At 45.1% G+C, this 21,935-nt stretch overlaps 1 protein-coding gene across 1 annotated transcript in view; it reads left to right on the top strand.

The window, feature by feature from the left end:
- CHGB (chromogranin B) overlaps positions 1 to 21,935 on the top strand; it is a 101,298-nt gene that overhangs the window by 40,528 nt on the left and 38,835 nt on the right. The window contains exon 3 of the mRNA XM_077485498.1: positions 21,660 to 21,753. Coding sequence (XP_077341624.1) covers positions 21,660 to 21,753 — 94 coding nt within the window. The remainder of the gene's footprint in view (positions 1 to 21,659; positions 21,754 to 21,935) is intronic.

The raw sequence follows: 21,935 nt of genomic DNA, 5'->3' as shown, positions 1-21,935 counted from the left end.
AAAATGGCGGTCATTGAAATACTTTTTTTTACACCGTATTTGCGCAGCGGTCTTACAAGCGCACTTTTTTTTGAAAAAATGCACTTTTTTGAATAAAAAAATAAGACAACAGTAAAATTAGCACAATTTTTTTTTATATTGTGAAAGATAATGGTATGCCAAGTAAATTGATACCCAACATGTCACGCTTCAAAATTGCGCCCGCTCGTGGAATGGCATCAAACTTTTAGCCTCAAAAATCTCCATAAGCGACATTTAAAAAATTCTACAGGTTGCATTTTTTGCGTTACAAAGGAGGTCTAGGGCTAGAATTATTGCTCTCGCTCTACCGATCGCGGCGATACCTCACATGTGTGGTTTGACCACCGTTTTCATATGCGGGCGCTACTCACGTATGCGCCCGCTTCTGTGCGCAAGCTCGTCGTGACGGGGTGTTTTTAAAAAAATTTTTTTTTTTTCTTCTTATTTATTTTAATTGATTTTATTTATTTTTACACTGTTTTTAAAAAAAAAAATAAAATGGATCACTTTTATTCCTATTACAAGGAATGTAAACATCCCTTGTAATAGAAAAAAGCATGACAGGTCCTCTTAAATATGAGATCTGGGGTCAAAAAGTCCTCAGATCTCATATTTGGGCTAAAATGCAAAAAAAAAACAAAAAAAAAACTGACATTTAAAAAAAAAAATATACCTTTAAGAGGTATGGGCGGAAGTGACGTTTTGACGTCGCTTCCGCCCTGCTATGGTATAGAGACGAGTGGGGGCCATCTTAGCCTCACTTGTCTCTATGCCCAGCTAGGAAGAGGACCCGATCGCCTCCGCCGCTACCGACGGCTCCGGTAAGCGGCGGAAGGTGCGGGAGGGCGGCGGGAGGGGGGGGAGCACCTCTCCCGCCGCCGATAGCGGTGATCTCGCGGCGAATCCGCCGCGGAGACCACCGTTATCGTACAGAGGACCGCCGTCTGAAGAGATGGACATCTCGGTTGTGGCAGCAGCTGCTGCCGTTACCGAGATATCCCTCTTCAAAAAAATCACGTACATCCCCGGTGGGCGGTCCCCAAGTGGTCAAAGGAGAATTAACCAAAAAAAAAGGCTAATTAAATCCACAAGGGCTTTTTTTTTACCACTACTATTCCTTTATATTGGCTTTTAACATTTACAAATGCAGCAATTTAGAATATGGATGAAAGGTTTAGCGCTGGGAAACACTTTTTGAAAGATAAAAAGTTCATTTTATATACAACTATAGTGATCAGACCAAAATAAGAGACACATGAGGAAGAGAGAGGGACAGAGGGACATTACTCCAAATCAGGGACAGTCCCTCAAAATCAGGAACAGTTGGGAGCTATCAGGGAACTGTTGCAGGGTAAGGGAAGCCGCTGCCTTTACCCTGCTGGTTTGGACAGGGCCGGGACAAGGGGTGGGCAGGAGGGGCGGCTGTCCCTGGCGCAATGGTTTATTGCAGGGGTAGGGGGCACCCTGACCCTAACCCTAAGGGAAAGGGGGGTGCAGTTTGGCATCTTTGCTCTGGGCGCTGGATCACCTTGTCCTGGCACTGGGTCTGGACACTGGCCCACGACTTCTCTATGATAAACACAGCTCTGATGGTGAGAACTCAGAGATATTCATTTCCTCCTGTGTTAGTAGATGTTTCCCTAGCTGCCAAGTCAGAGCAATTTCCTAGTCAGACGTATTGTAAGATATTATTATTTGGACAGCTCGGTAATACGTATGATTGGTAGCTATCCTCGGAAGGGAATATTTCGGCTCCTGAGTACACTCTGACAACATATTGCCTGCTATTACCTGCATCATCTCCTCAATTAGGTCTCAGGCTGTCAGATGAATGAGTGTTCTGTGCAGCTTAGTAAATGTGGTCCAATATATGTCAGAGTGAAATATTGTCAATTCTCTTTTCCCCTGTGGAACCTTAAATAGACTTCTAATGCAACCATTTATTGCTTGTTTGCTTTGGTTTGTGCTATGACTGCATCTTACAGAAACAAAACCTGTGGGATGTCATGAAATAAATGCTAGACCAGGGGTCTCAAACTGGCGGCCCTCCACCTGTTGCAAAACTATAAGTCCCATTGCATTGCAAGGCTGACAGTTACAAGTATGACTCCCACAGGCAGAGGCATGATGGGACTTGCAGTTTTCCAACAGCTGGAAGGCCGCCAGTTTGAGACCCCTGTGCTAGATCAATGATCATATAGTTACATAGTAGGTGAGGTCAAAAAAAGACACAAGTCCATCAAGTCCAACCTATGTGTGTGATCATAAGTCAGTATTACATTGTATATCCCTGTATGTTGCGGGCGTTCAGGTTCTTATCTAATAGTTTCTTGAAACTATCGATGCCTCCCACTGAGACCACCGCCTGTGGAAGGGAATTCCACATCCTTGCCGTTCTTACAGTAAAGAAATCTCTAGGTAGTTTAAGGTTAAACCTCTTTTCTTCTAATTTTAATGAGTGGCCACGAGTCTTGTTAAACTCCCTTCTGCGAAAAAGTTGTATACCTATTGTGGGGTCACCAGTACGGTATTTGTATATTGAAATCATATCCCTGTTCAAGCGTCTCTTCTCCAGAGAGAATAAGTTCAGTGCTCCCAACCTTTCCTCATAACTAATATCCTCTAGACACTTTATTTGCTTTGTTGCCCTTCTTTGTACTCGCTCCATTTCCAGTACATCCTTCCTGAGGACTGGTGCCCAGAACTGGACAGCATACTCCAGGTGCGGCCGGACCAGAGTCTTGTTCTAGTCTTATTCTTTAAGGGGCTAATATGGTCTGTCCTCCCTTTTTTACTGTTTACATACTTAAACAATTTCTTGGGATTTTTTTTGCTGTCCTCCGCGATGTCTCTTTCATGTTCTATCTTAGCTGTCCTTATTGCGCCCTTATATTTCTTGTTGCATTCTTTATGAAATCTGAATGCTGATGATGATCCTTCAACCTTGTATTTTTTGAAGGCCTTCTCCTTTGCTTTTAAATTTAAATTTAAATCAGTTGTGTTTACATTTTCTGCTGACCCTGTCACTGAAAATTCAACTGAACTTTACATGCATACCTATGCAGTTCAAGAAAATGTACCTATGCAATAAGTACATCAAAACAAAAAGTATGCAAACCCTTATTGTGCTTTTCTTTAGAAAGCAGTCACAACTTGAGAAGAAAAACCTGTCCCCTGTTACCATGCTGCAGAGGAGGTCCCTTGCTCCCTTTGTGGAGTTCAGCATGGAACCATGAGCTTTGCTGGGAGGATGAGCTTTGTGGATTGTAAAGCAATGGGTTTGACACCAGCAAAGATCCCCCACAGCAGCCGGGGGGGGAAGCCCGCAGCACTGTAGGGTGGGGTGGGTCCTGCAAGAGGGGGTAAGCCCGGGTAGTAGGGGGATTCCGCAATGCACATAGTGATTAGGGTGTGCCCAGGCACACCTGGCACATCCCCTGCGCACTCCTATGGCTGACCTGGATAATGTATGGCCATATAAACAGTCCTTTTTTTTTTGTGTAACTTGAGTCCAAAGGTTGTCTCATAACCCCTCACATAGTTTATTAATACCGCCCAACATTTTGAGATGGGAATGAGGGACACCTACTAGAAAACGTATGTAGGCATAGGATACACCCCCTGTCACGGCACCTTAAAGGGGAAATAACCCAAAAAAGGTTAATTAAATCCACAAGTGCTTTTTTTTTTACTACTACTATTATTCCGTTATATTAGCTTTTAAAATTGAAAAATTCAGCAATGTAGAATTTGTATGAAAGTTTTAGCACTGGGAACCACTTTTTGAAAGATAAAAAGTGTATTTTATATACATCTATATAGATCAGACCAAAATGAGGGACAAGTGAGGAGGAATGAGGGACAGAGGGACATTGCTCCAAATCAGGGACCGTCCCTCGAAATCAGGGACAGTTGGGAGCTATGTTTATATGCTGCTAATACATTTTTCTAAATGGCAGCTATGGCCAAAAAGTTAGAAAACAAAAAAAGTTAGAAATCTGTACAGAGCCAGTAATGGGCAGTTATATCCCCCCCTCTCTCCCATATCCCATAGCAATGGAATAATTGTTCAAGTTTCAGTAAAGTGGACTGTGATTGGTAGCCAGAGGTATCTTCACTCTGCACACCACCACCCTATTTTCGATACATTTTTTCACACATTTGAATTTTTCTAAGCCCCTGTACACACAGTCGGAGATTCTGCCAACCAAATCCGTTGGATTTTGTCCGTCAGATTTAGTCTGACCGATTGTGTCCGAAACTGTTGCATACACACGGTCGGACTAAGTTGTCGGAAAATCCGATCTTTCAGAATGTGATGACGAAATTTCGTTACGATGGGACTACATTCAGGCTAGTAGCCAATAGCTTTGATGTAGGAATTTGATCTGAGCATGCGTGGCACTTTGTCCGATCAAAATTCTCTACACATGATCGGAGTATGTCTGATCGAACCAGTTGGTCGGGAAATATTTCCAACATGTTGGAAAATTGGGTCCGACGGATATTCCGACGGAATCAGTCCGATGCATACCACACACAGTCGGATTATCCGACAACAGAGTCCGATAGGACACATTCCCACGGATTCTCCGACCGTGTGTACAAGGGCTAAGTCTCAGAGATTCCCCTTGAGATTCAGAAGTTTTTTGTTTCAAATCAGTGTAGGAAAATGTATCACTGGAAAGGAAAATAAAATCTTTGAGAAAATAAGACTGCTTTCTTTTACAAAGGTTTTTATTATAAAGTTACAAATTTATGTTCCAATACAATAGGCTTACATTAAGATTCCAGTACAGGTGTTTCACAGTATAGTATAATTCAAGCATGCTGTCGCCCTAGCCATGTACACAATTCCCGGATCCGAGCGGACCCTGGTTTTTCACATAACTGCAACCAGGGCCGCTGTTAGAAATCATGGGGCCCCATACAGCCTACCTGACGGGGCCCCATTGACCCCGCCCACAACCCATCCTGGCTCCGCCCATAACCCCACCCCTGCCTCCACGCTGTCAGGGCAGGAGGCAGGAGCTGGAACATTTAACATTTACAGCGCCCCACCAATCATAACTGCATCTGAATGGGAGAGATGTCAGTGTTTTGACATCTGTGCCCATTCAGTTTGTGTCTTCATACGGAGCTTTCAATCAGGTCTGCATGAAAAAGGACCTAATTGCAAAGCTTGGGTGAAAGGTTATGAAAGGAGAGTGGTTTGGGGGTGGTAAAAATGCAGCTTGGCTATGTATTTTTACTGTCCCTTCCCCCATCACATGTGTAAAAGTAGCATCTCACTATGTGCACATGGTCATTATCATTATGATGATCAGTGCACAGCAGGTGCTGTGTGGCTCTGTCAGTGTAACATGACTGTGTGATGCTGACTTTGTTATGGCTGTGCTGAGTTATAGTCTGTAACACACAGTACAGTCATATATCAGGAAAGTCAGCACCACACAGTCATGTTACACTGACAGAGCCATACAGCACCTACTGTGCCCTGATCATCATAATGATAATAACCATGTGCACACAGAGTCTAGGGACTGCACATGCTACAATAGTGTGACCTGTCAGTGTGTGTGTGTGTGTGCAGGGGACTGCTTGCCTGTGCACCACTGCCGTTGTCCAGATTACTCCTGCTGCTCTGTCTGTCTCAGCCGTCCCAGTGATAAGTCCCTCAAGCTGCAGCACTTACTGGATGAAGGGAGCCGTATAACAGTAATATCCATCCGCCGGGGAGGCATACAGTGAGCAGGAAGAACTTTAGTTTGTGCAGGTATATTGAGAACAGCATGCGGCACAGCATTGTATCCCTGCACCCGAAAATAGAAAAAAAGTCCCTCTTCTGCTTTCACCTCCTGGGCCCCTCTGGTAACCTGATGGGGCCCAGGAAATGAATATATATTCCTTATATATGTTAGTAATCAAGTGGGTGCAGGTTAATATAGTTATTTCGTTTTTTTTTTTTTTTTTTTTAGCTAGAAGTTAAAAGCTGCTCGGGCCCCCCCTGCTGGCCGGGCCCGGTACAACAGGGCTGGTTGTACTGCCCTATCAGCGGCCCTGACTGCAACACAAACATGTCGTTCAAGATACAGAAAGCTCATAGTAACCATTTCCAGAAAATTGGTAAGACGAAAAGAGGAGAAGGGAAGAAGGAGATGTACAAAGGGTCAAGAATAGATTAGAAGAGATTTTTAAGTTGGAAAACAGGGGAGGAGTAGCGAGGGTCAAAAGAGAAGAAAGAGAAGTCAAAGAAATCAGAGAAAGGAGGGGGGGAGGGGAGAGGGAGAAGGGAACGGGCTCACGGGGTGTGCCCAGCCGAGCTCCTACAGTGACAGTAAAGTGACATTGAATCTAGGAGAGTGATGATATTCAATCCAGGGTTGCCAGACTGAGAAATTTGGTATGAGTGTCGGAAAGAACAGAAGACAATTTTTCATTGACCATAACATCGTTCAGTCGGTTTTTGACTGCCTCAAAAATCAGGGCTGGGGTTCTCCATGCTCTCGCTATTGTCAGCTTAGTCGCAGTAAAGAGATGTAGCGCTAATTGCCGTTCTGGGCGTAGTAATGCTGTGATTGATTTACCAAGAAGTGCCTCAAACTGATCTTTTTTTAAGATTTACTCGGAGTAGACTATGGAGTAACGCGTAAACCCTGACCCATAGTCTGCATACCCGCGGGCACGTCCACCAAATATGGGCCATGGTGCCCTCCTGAGTGCACCCCCCTGAAGCAGAGAGGGGAGCAGGTGGGGACAAAGTGGGCCAAGCGTATCGGGGTGTAATACCACCGGTACAGGACCTTGTAGGCATTTTCTAAAATTGTTACGTTGCGCGAGCATTTAGATAAGGCCAGGGTCATTGCCTGCCAGTCCTCCGGGTCCAGCCTCTTTCCCAACTCTCTCTCCCACTGCAGATGATAGGACCGCACCGGAGGCTTCTTCATAGAGATCAAGGCTGAGCATATCAGAGATATCAGACCAGGAGAATGAGGCCTAGATCTACAGATGCTCTCGAACGGTGTCAACCTGTATGGGGCGTCCTGAGATTTAATGAGACTTTGGAGGAAATGACGGATCTGTAGATACCTGAAATGCTCTCTTAAAGGTATATCGTTCGACGAGCGCAGAGCTTCAAATGATAAGATCCTAGTGGGAGTAAGGAATGAATGAACGTCAACAAATCCATTTATGGTCCACCATTTGAATTGTGCTGAGTTATCAAGACCCGGGGGGGAAAAGAGGACAACGTAGGAGCCGCAGCAGCGGGAGATGGGGAGAAACCAGCCCTGCAGAGTACTTCACCGAGTCCCAGATTCGCAACATGTGAATCATACAAGGCCCTGTAATCGTAGGGCGGTGTGTAGGTGGGAGCCAGGGTAAGGAGGAAATTGGGGTGGGGTCCACTTCAAGTAGATCGATAGTAGCCCATAGTGGGAGCTGAAACGTCTCGTGAAGGTGGGAGAGCGGAGCTATGGTGGCTGCTACATAGTAGTCTCTTAGATTTGGGACCGAGAGGCCCCCATTCACTCTTTTGGCGAACATGATTTGTCTGTTAATGCGGATCCCCAGATAAATTGTAAGATCCTACGCTGATGGGTATTGAGGATATGTGAAGGAACCGGAATAGGAAGAACCCGAAAGTAGTATAGTAGCTTCGGGAGATATGCCATTCTGATGGCTGATATTCTCCCGAACCACGAAAGAGGTAAAGAGGACCATGATGACAACATATCCGTTAATTTTTTGAACAGTGGTGGATAATTCGCCTGTTATAGAGCCTGATACGTGGAAGTGATACGGATTCCCAAATAGGGTAATGAGGAAACCCATTGATAAGGAAAGGCCGACTGCAAGTCCCGCAATAACTCCAGGGAAAGGTTAGTCGACAGTGCCTTCGACTTTGATGGGTTAATCTGCAGTCCCGAGAGAGATGCAAAGGTCTGTAACAGTGTGTGTAGGTTTGGTAGGGAAGTTCTAGGAGAAGTGACAGATAGAAGAATGCCGTCGGCAAACAAGGAGATCTTATGGGGACAGTTTGCTATTTCAATGCCCCTAATATCTGGATGAGTTCTTATTGCTTCCGCCAGGGGTTCCAATGCCAATACAAAAAGAAGGGGCGACAGCGGACACCCCTGGCGGGTTCCCCTTCGGATATCAAAGATGGGGGATTCAAACCCGTAATATTTAATTTTTGCTCGGGGGGAATCGTATACGGCTGATATCCAAGTCATGATTGAGGATCCAAAGCCATAATGCCGCAGAACAGTCATGAGGTAGGGCCAAGATAAGGTGTCAAAGGCCTTATTTATATCGAGGGAGAGGAGCATGGATTCAAGAGAGCGAGTGTGGGCTATATGCTGGAGTTGCACTATACGTCGAATATAAGACTGCTTTCACGCTAAAAGCGGCGGCCGCTAGCACAAAAGCCCCACTCGTTTTAGCGGCGCCTTTGCGCTGTTTAAGCGGTGCTTTTCGGCCAGTAGCGGGGCGCTATTAACCCCCAAAAAAAGGGTTAAAACTCACATTTTGCTGCACTTTCAAAGTGCTTTTCTGACACTTTCAAAGCGCTGCTAATTCATTCTAATGGGCAGAGCGTTTTGGGAGCGCTCCCAACCCACCCCAAAGATGCTGCTTGCAGGACTTTTCGGAACGTCCCGCAAGCGCACCGCCCCAGTGTGAAAAGTCGCACTGGAATGATTGGCGGTTTTCAGGCGCTTAGCAGAGCATATTTCCAGCGTTAAAGCGCTTGAGAACCGCCCCAGTGTGAAAAGGGGTCTAATTGATAATTGTACAAGACGGCATGGTAGCTGCATGTGCTGTGCACTGCTTTTCTTCAAAGCGGAGGTCCACCCTAAAGTGGACCTTCCGCTCATTGGAACCCTGCCCCCCTCTGGCGCCACAATTGGCACCTTTCAGGGGGGAGGGGGTGCAGGTACCTGTACAGTACAGGTATCTGCACCCACTTCCGGCGTAGATTCTGCAGAAGGTACGCCCCTTTCCGAAGGTCCTCTGCTGCCTGCTGGGAAACACACGGATCCCAGAGACAGCGGGGACCATCCTTATTGCGCAGCGCGACTCGCGCATGCGCAGTAGGGAACCGGGAAATGAAGCCTAAAGGCTCCACTTCCTGATTCCCATACCCAAGATGGCGGCGGCAGCACCCGAGAGACGATTGAGAGATCGGCTTTGGGTTCCGACATCGCGGGCGCGCTGGGCGGGTAAGTGTCATTATTTTAAAAGTCAGTAGCTGCAGTATTTGTAGCTGCTGGCTTTTAAAAAAAAAAAAACAGCGGACTCCTGGCGGACTCCCGCTTTAACATCTGATGCTGTAGATAATTAAAATGTTGATGACAAACGGACCCAATTACTGTTATATAATTGTATTCTCTCTTCCAGAGGTTAAGAAGTCACTGGGGCTGGATGAGTCACCAGAGAGAGAGAGAGAGAGAGAGAAAGAGAATAAGAGAGAGAGAAATAGAGAAGGAGAGAGAGAATATGAGAGAGAGAATAAAAGAGGGAGGTGAAAAGAGTAGGACTTTTTTCAGCGGGAATGCAGTTCCCCTGTTGTGCCATATAGTGTCCGGCCATCATATAGTGTCCGCGCCGTACTGCGTATGCGCAGTACGGAGCAGACGAAGCTTCGGAAAATCTCTGAAGCTGAACGGCGCCTGCGCCGTGAGTGGAGGTGGTAGCCCCACCATCCAAGCGGACATAGGGTTGTGAATATTAGAGGGCCCCTCGCCACGCTTCGGGCTCGGCCTCGCTGTGTTCGGCTCTTTTATATTCTAACCCTATGTCCACTTGGATAGTGGGGATAGAACCTGGACTCACGGCTCAGGAGCCGTTCATCCTCGGCAATTTTCGGAATCTGTGTTGCTGTGTACTACGCATGCGCAGTACGCAGCGGACACTATCAGATGGAGGACCTTATATGATAAGACACCGGCACTGAATGTAGTAATGGCAAGGGGTGTGCTGGAGGCTTTGCTCCCAACTGTCCCTGATTTCATGGGACTGTCCCTGATTTCATGGGACTGTCCCTGATTTCATGGGACTGTCCCTGATTTGGAGCAATGCCCCTCTGTCCCTCATTCCCTCATTCCTCCCCATGTGTCCCTCATTTTGGTCTGATCTATATAGTTGTATATAAAATGCACTTTTTATCTATCAAAAAGTGTTTCCCAGCATTAAACCTTTCATCTTATTTCTAAATTGCTGCATTTTTAAATTCCAAAAGCCAATATAAAGGAACAGTAGTGGTAAAAAAAAACACTTGTGGATTTGACCAATCTTGTTTTTTTGTACAATTCTCCTTAAGGGAGCGTGGCCGGGGATGTGTCCTATGCCTGCATACTTTTGCTAATAGGTGTCCCTCATTCCCATCTCAAAAAGTTCGGAGGTATGCTGGAGGGTCTATTAATGCTGGCTGCTGGGGCATCTATTGTTGCTGGTGGGGATCTATTGTTGCAGAGGGTCTATTGTTGCCTGAAAGGGGGTACATTGTTGTTGGGGGGGAGGCCTTATGTTGTTGGGGTAGTCAGTTGTTACTGAGAATCATCTACTGTTAAGTGAAGGGTCTATTGATGCTGGAGTGGATCTATTGTTGCTTGGGGGTATTTAGTTGCTGGCTGCTGGTGAATATACTGTTGCTGGTGGGGATCTATTGTTGCAGGGGGGCTATTTTTGCCTGCCAGGGGGTACATTGTTGTTGGGGTAGTCAGTTGTTGCTGGGGCTCATCTACTGTTAAGTGAAGGATCTATTCTTGCTGGTGGGGGGGTCTATTGTTGCTGGAGTGGATCTATTGTTGCTTGGGGGTATTTTGTTGCTGGCTGCTGGGGAATCTACTATTGCTGGTGGGGTTCTATTGTTCCTGGGGTTACATTGTTGTTGGGGGGAGGCCTTATGTTGTCGGGGTAGTCAGTTGTTGCTGAGACTCATCTACTGTTAAGTGAAGAATCTTTTCTTGCTGGTGGGGAGGGGGTCTATTGTTGCTGGAGTGGCTCTATTGTTGCTTGGGGGTATTTTGTCGCTGGCTGCTGGGGAATCTATTGTTGCTGGTGGGGATCTATTGTTGCAGGGGTCTATTGTTGCCTGTGGGGGAATATTGTTGTTGGGGGAGGCCTTATGTTGTTGGGGGGTCAGTTATTGCTGGGGCTCATGTACTGTTAAGTGAAGGATCTGTTCTTGCTAGTGGGGGGTCTATTGTTGAATGGGGGTATTTTGTTGTGGGGGGTCTATTGTAGCTGGGGGATCTATTGTACCTAGCTGCAGGGGATATATTTTACTGATTTTCTTGTTATTGTTAACAAATTCTATACAAATTATTTAGCACCAAAAAAATAATAATACTTTGGTCTGTATTCTCGAAAAGTTGCAGTATGGGAGGTAGGTAGGGGGCAGAGACAAGGGGTCACTCTGAAATGGGGGAGTACTTGCACCTATTCTCTGTGAAAAAAGCCCTGGAAAGGAAAAGGGTAAGAAAAAAGGAGGGGTAAATAGAGAGAGAAGGACAGAGAGAGAGAGAGAGATGGGGGAGAAAGAAAGAGTAGGAAACAGAGAGAAAGCCAGAGAGAGAAAGGAAGGGAGGGAGGAAGGAAGGAAGGAAGGAATGCAAAGGGAGGGAGAGAGAGGGGGGAATGAAAAGAAAGGAAGGAAGGGAGAGGGAGGGAGGGAGGGAGGAATGGAAAGAAGATAGAGGAAGGTAGGGAGGAATGGAAAGAAGATAGAGGAAGGTAGGGAGGAATGGAAAGGAAGGGAGAGGGAAGAGGGATGGAAAGGAAGGAAGGGAGAGGGTGGGAGAGAGGGAGGGAGAGAGGGAGGAATGGAAGGGAGAGGGAGGGCGGAGCATAGGAAGAAAGGAACGGAAGGGAGGAAGGAGGGAAATAAGGAAGGAAGGAAAATCCAGGTCACAGGAAAGCAGAAGTAGGTGCAATCCTGTGACCCACGAGAGATGTAAAAGGAGCAGTACGGGGAGGTAGGTAGGGGGCAGAGACAAGGGGTCACTCTGAAATGGGGGAGTACTTGCACCTATTCTCTGGGAAAAAAAGCCCTGGAAAGGAAAAGGGTAAGAGAAAAGGAGGGGTACATAGAGAGAGAAGGACAGAGAGAGAGAGAGATGGGGGAGAAAGAAAAAGCAGGAAACAGAGAGAAAGCCAGAGAGAGAAAGGAAGGGAGGAAAGAATGCAAAGGACGGGAGGGAGAGGAGGGGGAGGGAGGAATGGAGAGGAGGGGAGAGAGAGAGAGGGAGGAATGGAAAGGAGGGGAGGGAGAGAGGAATGGAAAGGAAGGGAGTGAGAGAGAGGGAGGAATGGAAAGGAAGGGAGGGAGAAGGAGGGAGGGAGGAATGGAAAGGAAGGAAGGGAGAGGAAGGGAGGAATGGAAAGGAAGGGAAAGAGAGGGAGGAATGGAAATGAAGGGAGGGAGAGGGAGGAAAGGAGGGAGGGAGAGAGGGGAGGGAGGGAGGAATGGAAAGGAAGGGAGGGAGAGAGGGAGGAATGGAAAGGAAGGGAGGGAGACGGAGGGAGTAGGAAAGGAAGGGAGGGAGACGGAGGGAGTAGGAAAGGAAAGGAAGGGAGGGAGAGAGGGAGGAATGGAAAGGGAGGGAGGGAGTAGGAAAGGAAGAAAGGAAGAAAGGAAAGGAAGGGAGGGAGAGAGGGAGGAATGGAAAGGAAGGGAGGGAGAGGGAGGGAGGGATGGAAAGGAAGGAAGGGAGAGAGGAATGGAAAGGGAGAGGGAGGGATGGAGAGGGAGGAAAGGAAAGGAGGGAGGGAGAGGAAGGGAGGGAGGAATGGAAAAGAAGGGAGGGAGAGGGAGGGAGGAGGAAAGGAAGAAAGGAAAGGAAGGTAGGAAGGAAGGAAATACGGAAGGAAGGAAAATCCAGGTGACAGGAGAGCAGAAGTAGGTGGAATCCTGTGACCCACGAGAGATGTATGGCCAGAAAAACTCTGACCATACTTCTCTTTTAATTCACATAAACCTATCTAGTCCCATGGAAGCTCAGACTACAATAAGGAAAAGGTATTTTCTTACATTCATTGATGAATACACAAGGTTATACTTTGCTTTTACACAATGATTGCAGATCATTTCAAACAATACTTGCCCTTGTAAGCAACAAGTTTTGGCAAAATGCCTAAAATACACTGCAAAGATAATGGCACAAGTAGACAAGTGATAAAACACAAGCTATTCTGAGGAAGAATGGAATTGTATGCCATACTACTGTACAATACAATCCGGAACAAAATGGTGTTGCAGAGAGAATGAACCACACTTTATGTGAAAGTGTCAAAAACAAGCTTTGTGGGGTGGAGATGCCAACATACTGGGAGAGGCAGTTGTGACGCCTGCTATCTTCAAAACCGCTTACATGAAAAAGCAACAGAAGACTCCATATGAGATATGGAAAGGAAAGAACACTGACCTGAAACGTATTACAATGTTTGAAAGCAAAGCATATATTCATGTTCCTAAATAAAAACGTACAAAATGGGAACCTTGAACATGAACTTTAATGGCATCCCAGTCTTAGTCTGTAGGGTTCAATATTGAGTTGGCCCACCCTTTGCAGCTATAAAAGCTTCAACTCTTTTAGGAAGGCTGTTCACAAGGTTTAGGAGTGTGTCTATGGGAATGTTTCACCATTCTTCCAGAAGCACATTTGTGAGGTCAGGCACTGATGTTGCACAAGAAGGCCCGGTTATAACTATTTATTTGACCTCAGCCAGTCCATGGGAGGTAGACCCAAACGGTGTAGCTGGGAAGATAAATGTTGCGGAGGGTCTGTTCAGAGCTCTACCTCTCCTTGGGCATCTACCCCTTGGAGGCAGCCTGTGTTACTGAAGAGCTTTTGTTATCAGGCCTCAGCAAGTGCTTGACTCAGGGCCTTGGAGGAACTTGGACTTAAAGAGAACTTGCTGGAGGATACTGTCTCTAAAATCTTGGCTGGAAGAAGGGACCCTTTCACTGAAGAGTTTTGGAGAGAATCTAGTTTGGGAGTCTCTGTCTCTTGAGTAGGACCTTGTCTAGCGCTACATGGACTGTGACTGCTCTTATAGAGTTTCAGATAAGCTGGCTGCCCCCGCTACCTCCAGCAATTCCTATGGTTGCTATTGAGAAACTTTTCTTGAGACTTTGTATTTCTGTACCTGTTTGTGTTTTGGGATATCCTGCAACCTCATCCCCCTACCTGTCTGTGCTCAAGTATTACAATAAATGGACACCCCTAGACTGAGCCTGAGGTTTGTCTGTGTGCTCTGATGCTGTTGCCGGGGCTGGTAGCCTCTGTCTGTCTGGACAGGTCAGGTAGATGGGGGTTATTTCCAGTGGCCCCTTCAGGAGTTAATGCTACACCAAGAAGACTCCTGGGATGTATGACATCATTTTAACCTAGGCCAGAAACCAGGAAGCAAATGAAAAAATGTAAAAAAAAAAAATTAAAACAAGTAAATATATACTTTCCTATCTATTTACTAATGATAGCAGCATAAGAATTAAAAATAGTTAAATGTTTAAATTAGAAGGCTGGCAGGCTCCCATTTGCCTGTTGTAAGAGAAAATGAGGGTAGAAGAGAAACTGTATCAGAACTTCTGCTTTGAACTTTGAGGATGAATTACTCCACAGTGTCTGCAGCTTCAGAGGTCAGTGAGGGCACATTGTTTTTTACTGCTCATTGGGAATATTTTAATGTCAAAATATGTGGCAAAGGTTTGCTGTAAAATTTTGTATAAAACCAAACTTACTAAACTCAGTGGAATAATGTATGTGTGCCAGTAATAAAGGACAATAGATGTGCTGCAATGGATATTTATATTGAGCTAAATTTAGGTTGTACAGACCAATGATGCTCATAGCAGTACACTGGCCTTCATACATACCAGGGGTGTATGTACAGAGGTTGCAGGGGTCACCATTGCGACCCGGCCCCATGCATGCCTGCATAGGAGGGCGGTGGGGGGCGGCACAATGTAGAAGAACCAATTCCTCCATTCAGTGGCTGTAGGAGAGAAATGAGGGCATTGATTCCTCCACATGCTGCTCCCGCCACCTCCCTATCCCTATCCCTGTCCTGCTGTCTCAGGCCCCTGTGTGCTCCCCCCCCCCCCCCCCGCAGCGCTGCTGGGTTTCCCCTTCCCACTGGCTGCTGCGAGGGGAGGTGGGACTCAAAAGTGAGACATCAGCGGTCTGTTTAGACCCCTGATATTTCACCAAAGAACCCCAATGGGAGTTCTAAAAAATATGTAAAAAATAATAAATAAAAAAATTGTCAAAAAAATAATAAAAATTGTAAAAAAATAACAAAAAATATAACAACAAAAAGAAACTGCTGACACCTGTGGCAGAACTACCAGGGTCGCAAAGGTCGCACAGGTCGCATTTGCAACTGGGCTCTGGCGTTCCGCCACCGCTGGGGGGAACCTAAGACGGCATGAAGGTGACCTGCTCGGGAACCGTAATAAAGGGTCCCACAATGGGAGTAAAGGGTCCCGGGGATCAGTGGGGGACCCTTTATGGTTTCTTGCCTTCTCTGAAGATTCTAGTTACCTCCCTGGCAGGGGGAACCTTCATGGTTTCTTGACCCGTGGCTCTAACGATTTTAGTTACCTCCCTTCTGAGCTGCTTATTTAATTCCATTTTACTTTTAGAAAATAAAAACTCTGGATTGGTTGTTATAGGCAGGGACAAAATGTATTTTTGAAGGCATGAAAATGACAAGCTGATCTGTGTGTACTCAAAGTACTTATCTATATACCTTTCCAAATGTTTTGTAATAAACAGGTGGTGACTATTTCGAATGTCACAATAGAAACTCTCACTAGGCACGTTATATGCTCTTCCATCTGCTGGCTGGTATATTTGACAATGCAAATTATCCGATTTGCACACCCAATAATAAATCAATTACCCTTGACAGGAACATAATTGTATCTGTACAAATCTTGAAGCCCCCTGAAGAAGACATAAAAGGAATTGGACTTTTATTAGCAGCAGACCCTCATCATGTACGAATGGACAACCTGTGGAAACGAGTACACAGTACAATCAATTGAACCCTCACCTTAATTTCAGATTGATTTTTAGACAGAGTGTAACAAAAGTTACCAAGGGACATATCTGAGTAAAATGGAATTTGCCTTTTTAGTACAATATGGTACACATTAACAGACTGCGTAAAAATGTGAAATCTTTATTTCTAATAGAAAGCTAAAATGCAATAGAAGATCTGCTATAACTTCTCATTAACAAGAATCCATTATTACATTCCAGCAATAAACCATGACCAGTTCAGCAGTTAATCACACCACAGGGCCCTGGAGCCAGTTATTGGACACTTATTGGTTTTACAGCTGTGAAAATGGAAATTCTTTAGAATGGATCTACCGTTGTAGCAATGGTTTGGTGGTTGCGTAGCTTAGTTAATTCTGATGTTGGTTTTAGAAAGCATGATGACATGGTAACAGGTTTTGTCTGCGGTAAATGGGTTTGGGATTAGGTCTGCTTGACCGCAGAGAAAGGGGAATTTGAAAGTGAAAGTTTTTCACTAAAGTTCCAGAATCAACTTTTTTCAGCTTCAGCAAACTAAAGACAATTTATTTATGATTGGTTACTGGCATAAAGTGGCAAAGCAAACACATTTTTACATTTCGCAGGTTGTCCAACAATGTAAATCCACTCACCTGATTTGTAGGTGTGCTTTTGATAGTGTTAGCATATTACCCAATTGCAGTGCATAAACCCATGGCCATACATTCTAGGGGAAATATCAGCACAGTGGCTACGTGATTAGCATTTCTGCCTAGCAGCACTATGGTCATTGGTTCAAATCCCAACGGTGAAACTAGCTGCCTGGAGTTTGCATGTTCTCCCCGTGCCTGCATGGGTTCCTCTGGTTTCCTCCTGCACTCCAAAGACATGCTGGTAGGTTAATTGGATCCTAGTCTAAATTGGCCCTAGTATGTATGAATGGGAGTTAGGGACCTTAGATTGTAAGCAACTGATTTGAATGTACAACATACTGTACATGTATAAAGTGCTGTGTTATATAAGTATCTGTAATAAATACATTAATAGTTTATAGTTTATAGTTGCAGAAAAACAGAAAAAAATACAATGAGAAATGGAAAACACTATGACTATAATAGTGTAGGCAGCAAGAATTAAATCCAGGGCAAGGGTGCTAACCATGAGCCACCATCCTGCTCTGATAATATCAGCATATTACCCAAGTGCAGTACAAAAACCTATATCCATAAGTTCTAGGGAAATTTCAGGTGGAATTGATCAGTATGAGTTAAATCCAGAGTGCTAATCACGAGCCACCATACTGCTCTTAGGCCGGGTTCACACTATTGCAAATTGGATGCAAAATCTCCACATCCAATTCACAATAGCGGGAGATTGTGACCGGCTCTCTATGGAGCCGGTTCACATATCTCCGGTGCAAATTTGCACAGGAGCCCTGTGCGTCTTTTGTTGTAAATTCAGCCCAAAATTCAGGCTGAAATCGGACCTGAAACGGTGAACCAGGATGCACAGGACCCCTGCTGGGAGCCGCATTGGCATTAGGTGTGAACCCAGCCTGATAGCAGTATGAGGGATTGGTGGGGTGCATAATCAGATGAAGGATTCCCATTTGGAAAACTGTAAGGTTCCTAGCGCTAACAAAGCTAAAAATTTGTAGAGACTTGTACTTCTCTTACCAGGTCTCCTCTTCTCTATTTTCCACTCGCCATAGTAGCTTGACATGGTGCGATCATGGTACACCCTATCTATAAATATGGAAGTTGGGGAAGGAAATAATCTCAAACGTGACAATACTGCAAGAGAATAAGGATAGATGTGTTGCCAGTTCACAGAGATGACTTATTACATAAACTTCTCACTAGAATCCATTATGGTGGAACTGTAAGAATTGTAAGGCCATTAAAGTTTCACTGTTTAGGAAAAATCGGTAGATTTGGGCCAGGGTTTTATTGGCTGGTCCCAATCTTTTTAACTATAAGATATTGGACATTTCCCTCAAGGGCTAAAGCATTCTTGCTATAGGTTATAGCTATAGCAATAGGATAGATGTGTTACCAGTCCATGCCAGTTCATGGTTAGGACATACTCTTCTCACTCACTAAACTCATTATGGTGGAATTTGGAGCCAATTAAAGGTTTCACTGTTTAGGAAACTTGGTTAGATTTGGGCCAGAGGTTTATTGGTTGATCCCAATTTTTTTAAACTATAGGATATTGGAGATTACCCCAGGGCTAAAGCAAGCATGCTATAGGTTATAGTGACTTGAAATAGATTTTAGCCACCGCTGTCCGTTGCCTGGGGTTTAAATTGCACCTAAATTGTGCTACTGCTGCTACGCTATTTAATTATTTGTGTGAGCCTCACATATATTACTCTTTCAAATCGAACAATAGTGATGTAGTGACATGGGGTTAATAGAACTGACAAGTCTTTGCTTTATTTAAATGTATATTCCCATCCAGATGGCAGATGTTTATATCTGGAAATCAGCACGGAAAATTGTATTTTAATTAAAAGCAAAAAATTGAGACAGAAATGATTGAAATCTGTAATGTTTTAGAGCCAGAGAGATGAGAAATTAATGTAAGTGATATACATAAACTGCATTCTCCATTATTACACCAAAGACTTAGTATAGCATCTGTGTTATCTGCCCATGTGTAATGCATATCCAGCTAAAAAAGCAAGTTAGGCTCAAAGTAAAGAAACTGTAGCTACCAGTGTTGAACTGCCCTCCCGTTCTGTCCACCAGGTCAACAGAGTGTGTAAAGGACCTCCTGTTCTTTCCATAGATGACCAGGGGCACACAGTATGTAAAGGCCCTCCTGTTCTTTCCATAGATCACCTCGGGCACACAGTATGTAAAGGCCCTACTGTTCTTTCCATAGATGACCAGGGGCACACAGTATGTAAAAGCCCTCCTGTTCTTTCCATAGGTGACCAGGGGCGCACAGTATGTAAAGGCCCTACTGTTCTTTCCATAGATGACCAGGGGCACACAGTATGTAAAAGCCCTCCTGTTCTTTTTTTAGGTGACCAGGGGCGCACAGTATGTAAAGGCCCTACAGTTCTTTCCATAGATAACCAGGGGCGCACAGTATGTAAAGACCCTCCTCTTCTTTCCATAGATCACCAGGGGCACACAGTATGTAAAGGCCCTACTGTTCTTTCCATAGATGACCAGGGGCGCACAGTATGTAAAGGCCCTCCTGTTCTTTCCATAGATGAGCAGGGGCACACAGTATGTAAAGGCCCTCCTGTTCTTTCCATAGATGACCAGGGGCACACAGTATGTAAAGGCCCTCCTGTTCTTTCCATAGATCACCAGGGGCACACAGTATGTAAAGGCCTTCCTGTTCTTTCCATAGATCACCAGGGGCACACAGTATGTAAAGGCCTTCCTGTTCTTTCCATAGATCACCAGGGGCACACAGTATGTAAAGGCCCCCCTGTTCTTTCCATAGATCACCAGGGGCACACAGTATGTAAAGGCCCCCCTGTTCTTTCCATAGATCACCAGGGGCACACAGTATGTAAAGGCCCTCGTGTTCTTTCCACCAGGGGCACATAGTGTGTAGCTGCCCTCCTGTTCTGTCCATAGTCTGCCCAGTCAACACAGTGTGTAGATATCCTCCTGTTCTGTTTGTAGTCCACCAGGCCAACACAGTGTGTAAAAGTTCTCCTGTTCTGTCCATAATCCTCCAGGTCAAAACAGTGCACAAAACCAATAATGCCATGTGGCTGTGCGTCATTGGCTGCTATGACACAGACAGCTGGGCTGTACAGCATCATTGGTTGCTATGGTCCATAAGTGTTCCAGCCCCAAGCGTTCTAGCAACCAGTTCTGTAACGCTGCCTTGTGTATATACAGTACCGAGCTACAGAGAGAATAGTGTGTCCGGTGTGGACAGTCTGTCCTTATTATCACCCAACACTCAATGCTGCCTAAGACTTTTGCCTCATTAGCGGCACACCCCTGTATCTGGGGCTCCGTTAGAGAGATTTATACTCTTGGGTAACAACATCTTTTTGGATCTCTCCTTGGTTTCTGTTTTCAGTGACAGTGGACACAGGGACAAATAAGAGGGTGAATCCCCCCCAGCAGGGGCACAGTCAGCAATATAAACCTGACAAAAGGGGAAGTTGTTGGGATTTCATAACGAAAACCAAGTGAAACTGTTTTGCCTCTTGAGAGAAGTTTGCCGCTCTGATCCTTCACTCTGTGTATCCAGAGGCAGGCATACTATGTAGCTGTACAGGGTGCCCTTTTAATGTTGGTGGGTGATGGATGGGCGAAAAGTGGGAGGTGCTTATTTCTGTCACATCCTGGCTTTCATGGTTACACTTATCCTATATGACCTAACTGACAGATCAAAGATCTGCCTCCTCTTTTTTCAGTGTTCACACTTGCTAAAGAGTACAGACCTTATCTTATAGCTTGTATTTTCTGTTACATAATAGTAATAATCAATGTACCAAGGCCTTATGCAGCAGGGCTTCAAACAACAGTTGCGAGGCTCCAGCTAACAATACAGATTGGTCTCCAGTGTGCTGTTCCTCTTATGTTCTAATTTAACTTCATTTAGATAGTAGAATATAAATTGCAATATGGTACGTGCATTGCCTGAAGTCAACAAGACATGACACAGAAAGCTTGATTGTTTATTGGTGTGGGCAGCAGAGTCGCCTAATGGTTAGCTCTTCTGCCTCGCAGAAGAGGTTACTGTGGTTCACAGTTTGAATCCCTACCAGGACAATACCTGCATGGAGTTTGCATGTTCTTCCCGTGCTTGCTTTGGTTTCCTTCCAATCCCAAAGGCATAATGACCCATCCCGTTTACTATGTTTTTCTCAACTATGCTGAAATGTCACATAACCCGGCATGTCCTTGGTTATCCATTGCACAATACTGCAGCACAATGCTTCAGTCCACTCCACCCCACCCTTTGGGGTCCTGTCAAAGCCTGTCGGCACATCTGCGCACACACAGGTGATTTTCTGCACATGCACAAAGACGGGGATGATTTTGAACTTCCCTGCTAACAGTCTTTCAGCGTGCATGGGAAACTCCATGTATGCACAGATAAACGGGTAAACCAGCACATATGCAGATGTGCCACCGGGGTGGGAAGAACTTCTTTCCTCAGCAAGAAAACTCAGAAGTGATGCTTTACAGCACAATAATTTGCTCTGTTAAAAATTTTTTTTCGTTTTGTAAGAGAAGGTGGGGGGAAGAGGCAGGGTGGCACAACATTACCTTTAGGGGGCAGGTCCGTTTTAAGGCAAACTTCCTTGTCTAAGTGTTGGGATGGTGTTGGGGCAAGGCTGCCCACTGCAGTCCACTTCATATGGTGTGAATAGCCATACGTGGGAAAATATCAGTGGGAGTCATCCGTTCCTTCTAACTAATCACATTAGACTCTGTTAGGGTAGACTAATAAATATGAATTTTTTTGGCTGTTATGAACTACTGCATTTTGCCCATTGCTTTTTTTTTTTCTTGCCGTTGGCACAGATGTCATTTAAAAAGATCATTATGTGCAGATTTTTTGTTTATGAAATATAGATTTCTACTCATTATTTTTGTTGAACTGTTATTTTCTCTCTAGATGACACGATGCATCATAGAAGTTCTGTCCAATGCTTTGGCTAAGCCCAATGCACCACCCATTGACCAAGAATGTAAGGAAATCCTTAGGAAGAGTAAGTATCAAAACTGACATTGATGAAATAAATTGGACAATTTTAGATAGTACTGACCTACTTACCACATGCTGTCTTCAGGACCAAAGCTCAGGTTGGATACTACTGTGTGCATTTAAAGTTGCTAAAGGATCAAGGATCAGGGCAAACGGTTCGGCCCGAGCATGAGTTCGGGCTGAACA

Source organism: Lithobates pipiens, unplaced genomic scaffold (assembly GCF_037356315.1).
Source record: "Lithobates pipiens isolate NorthernLeopardFrog02 unplaced genomic scaffold, aLitPip1_a1.2 Scaffold_18, whole genome shotgun sequence".
Taxonomy (NCBI): Eukaryota; Metazoa; Chordata; class Amphibia; order Anura; family Ranidae; genus Lithobates; species Lithobates pipiens.
This window is presented reverse-complemented; position numbering and strand designations above follow the sequence as displayed.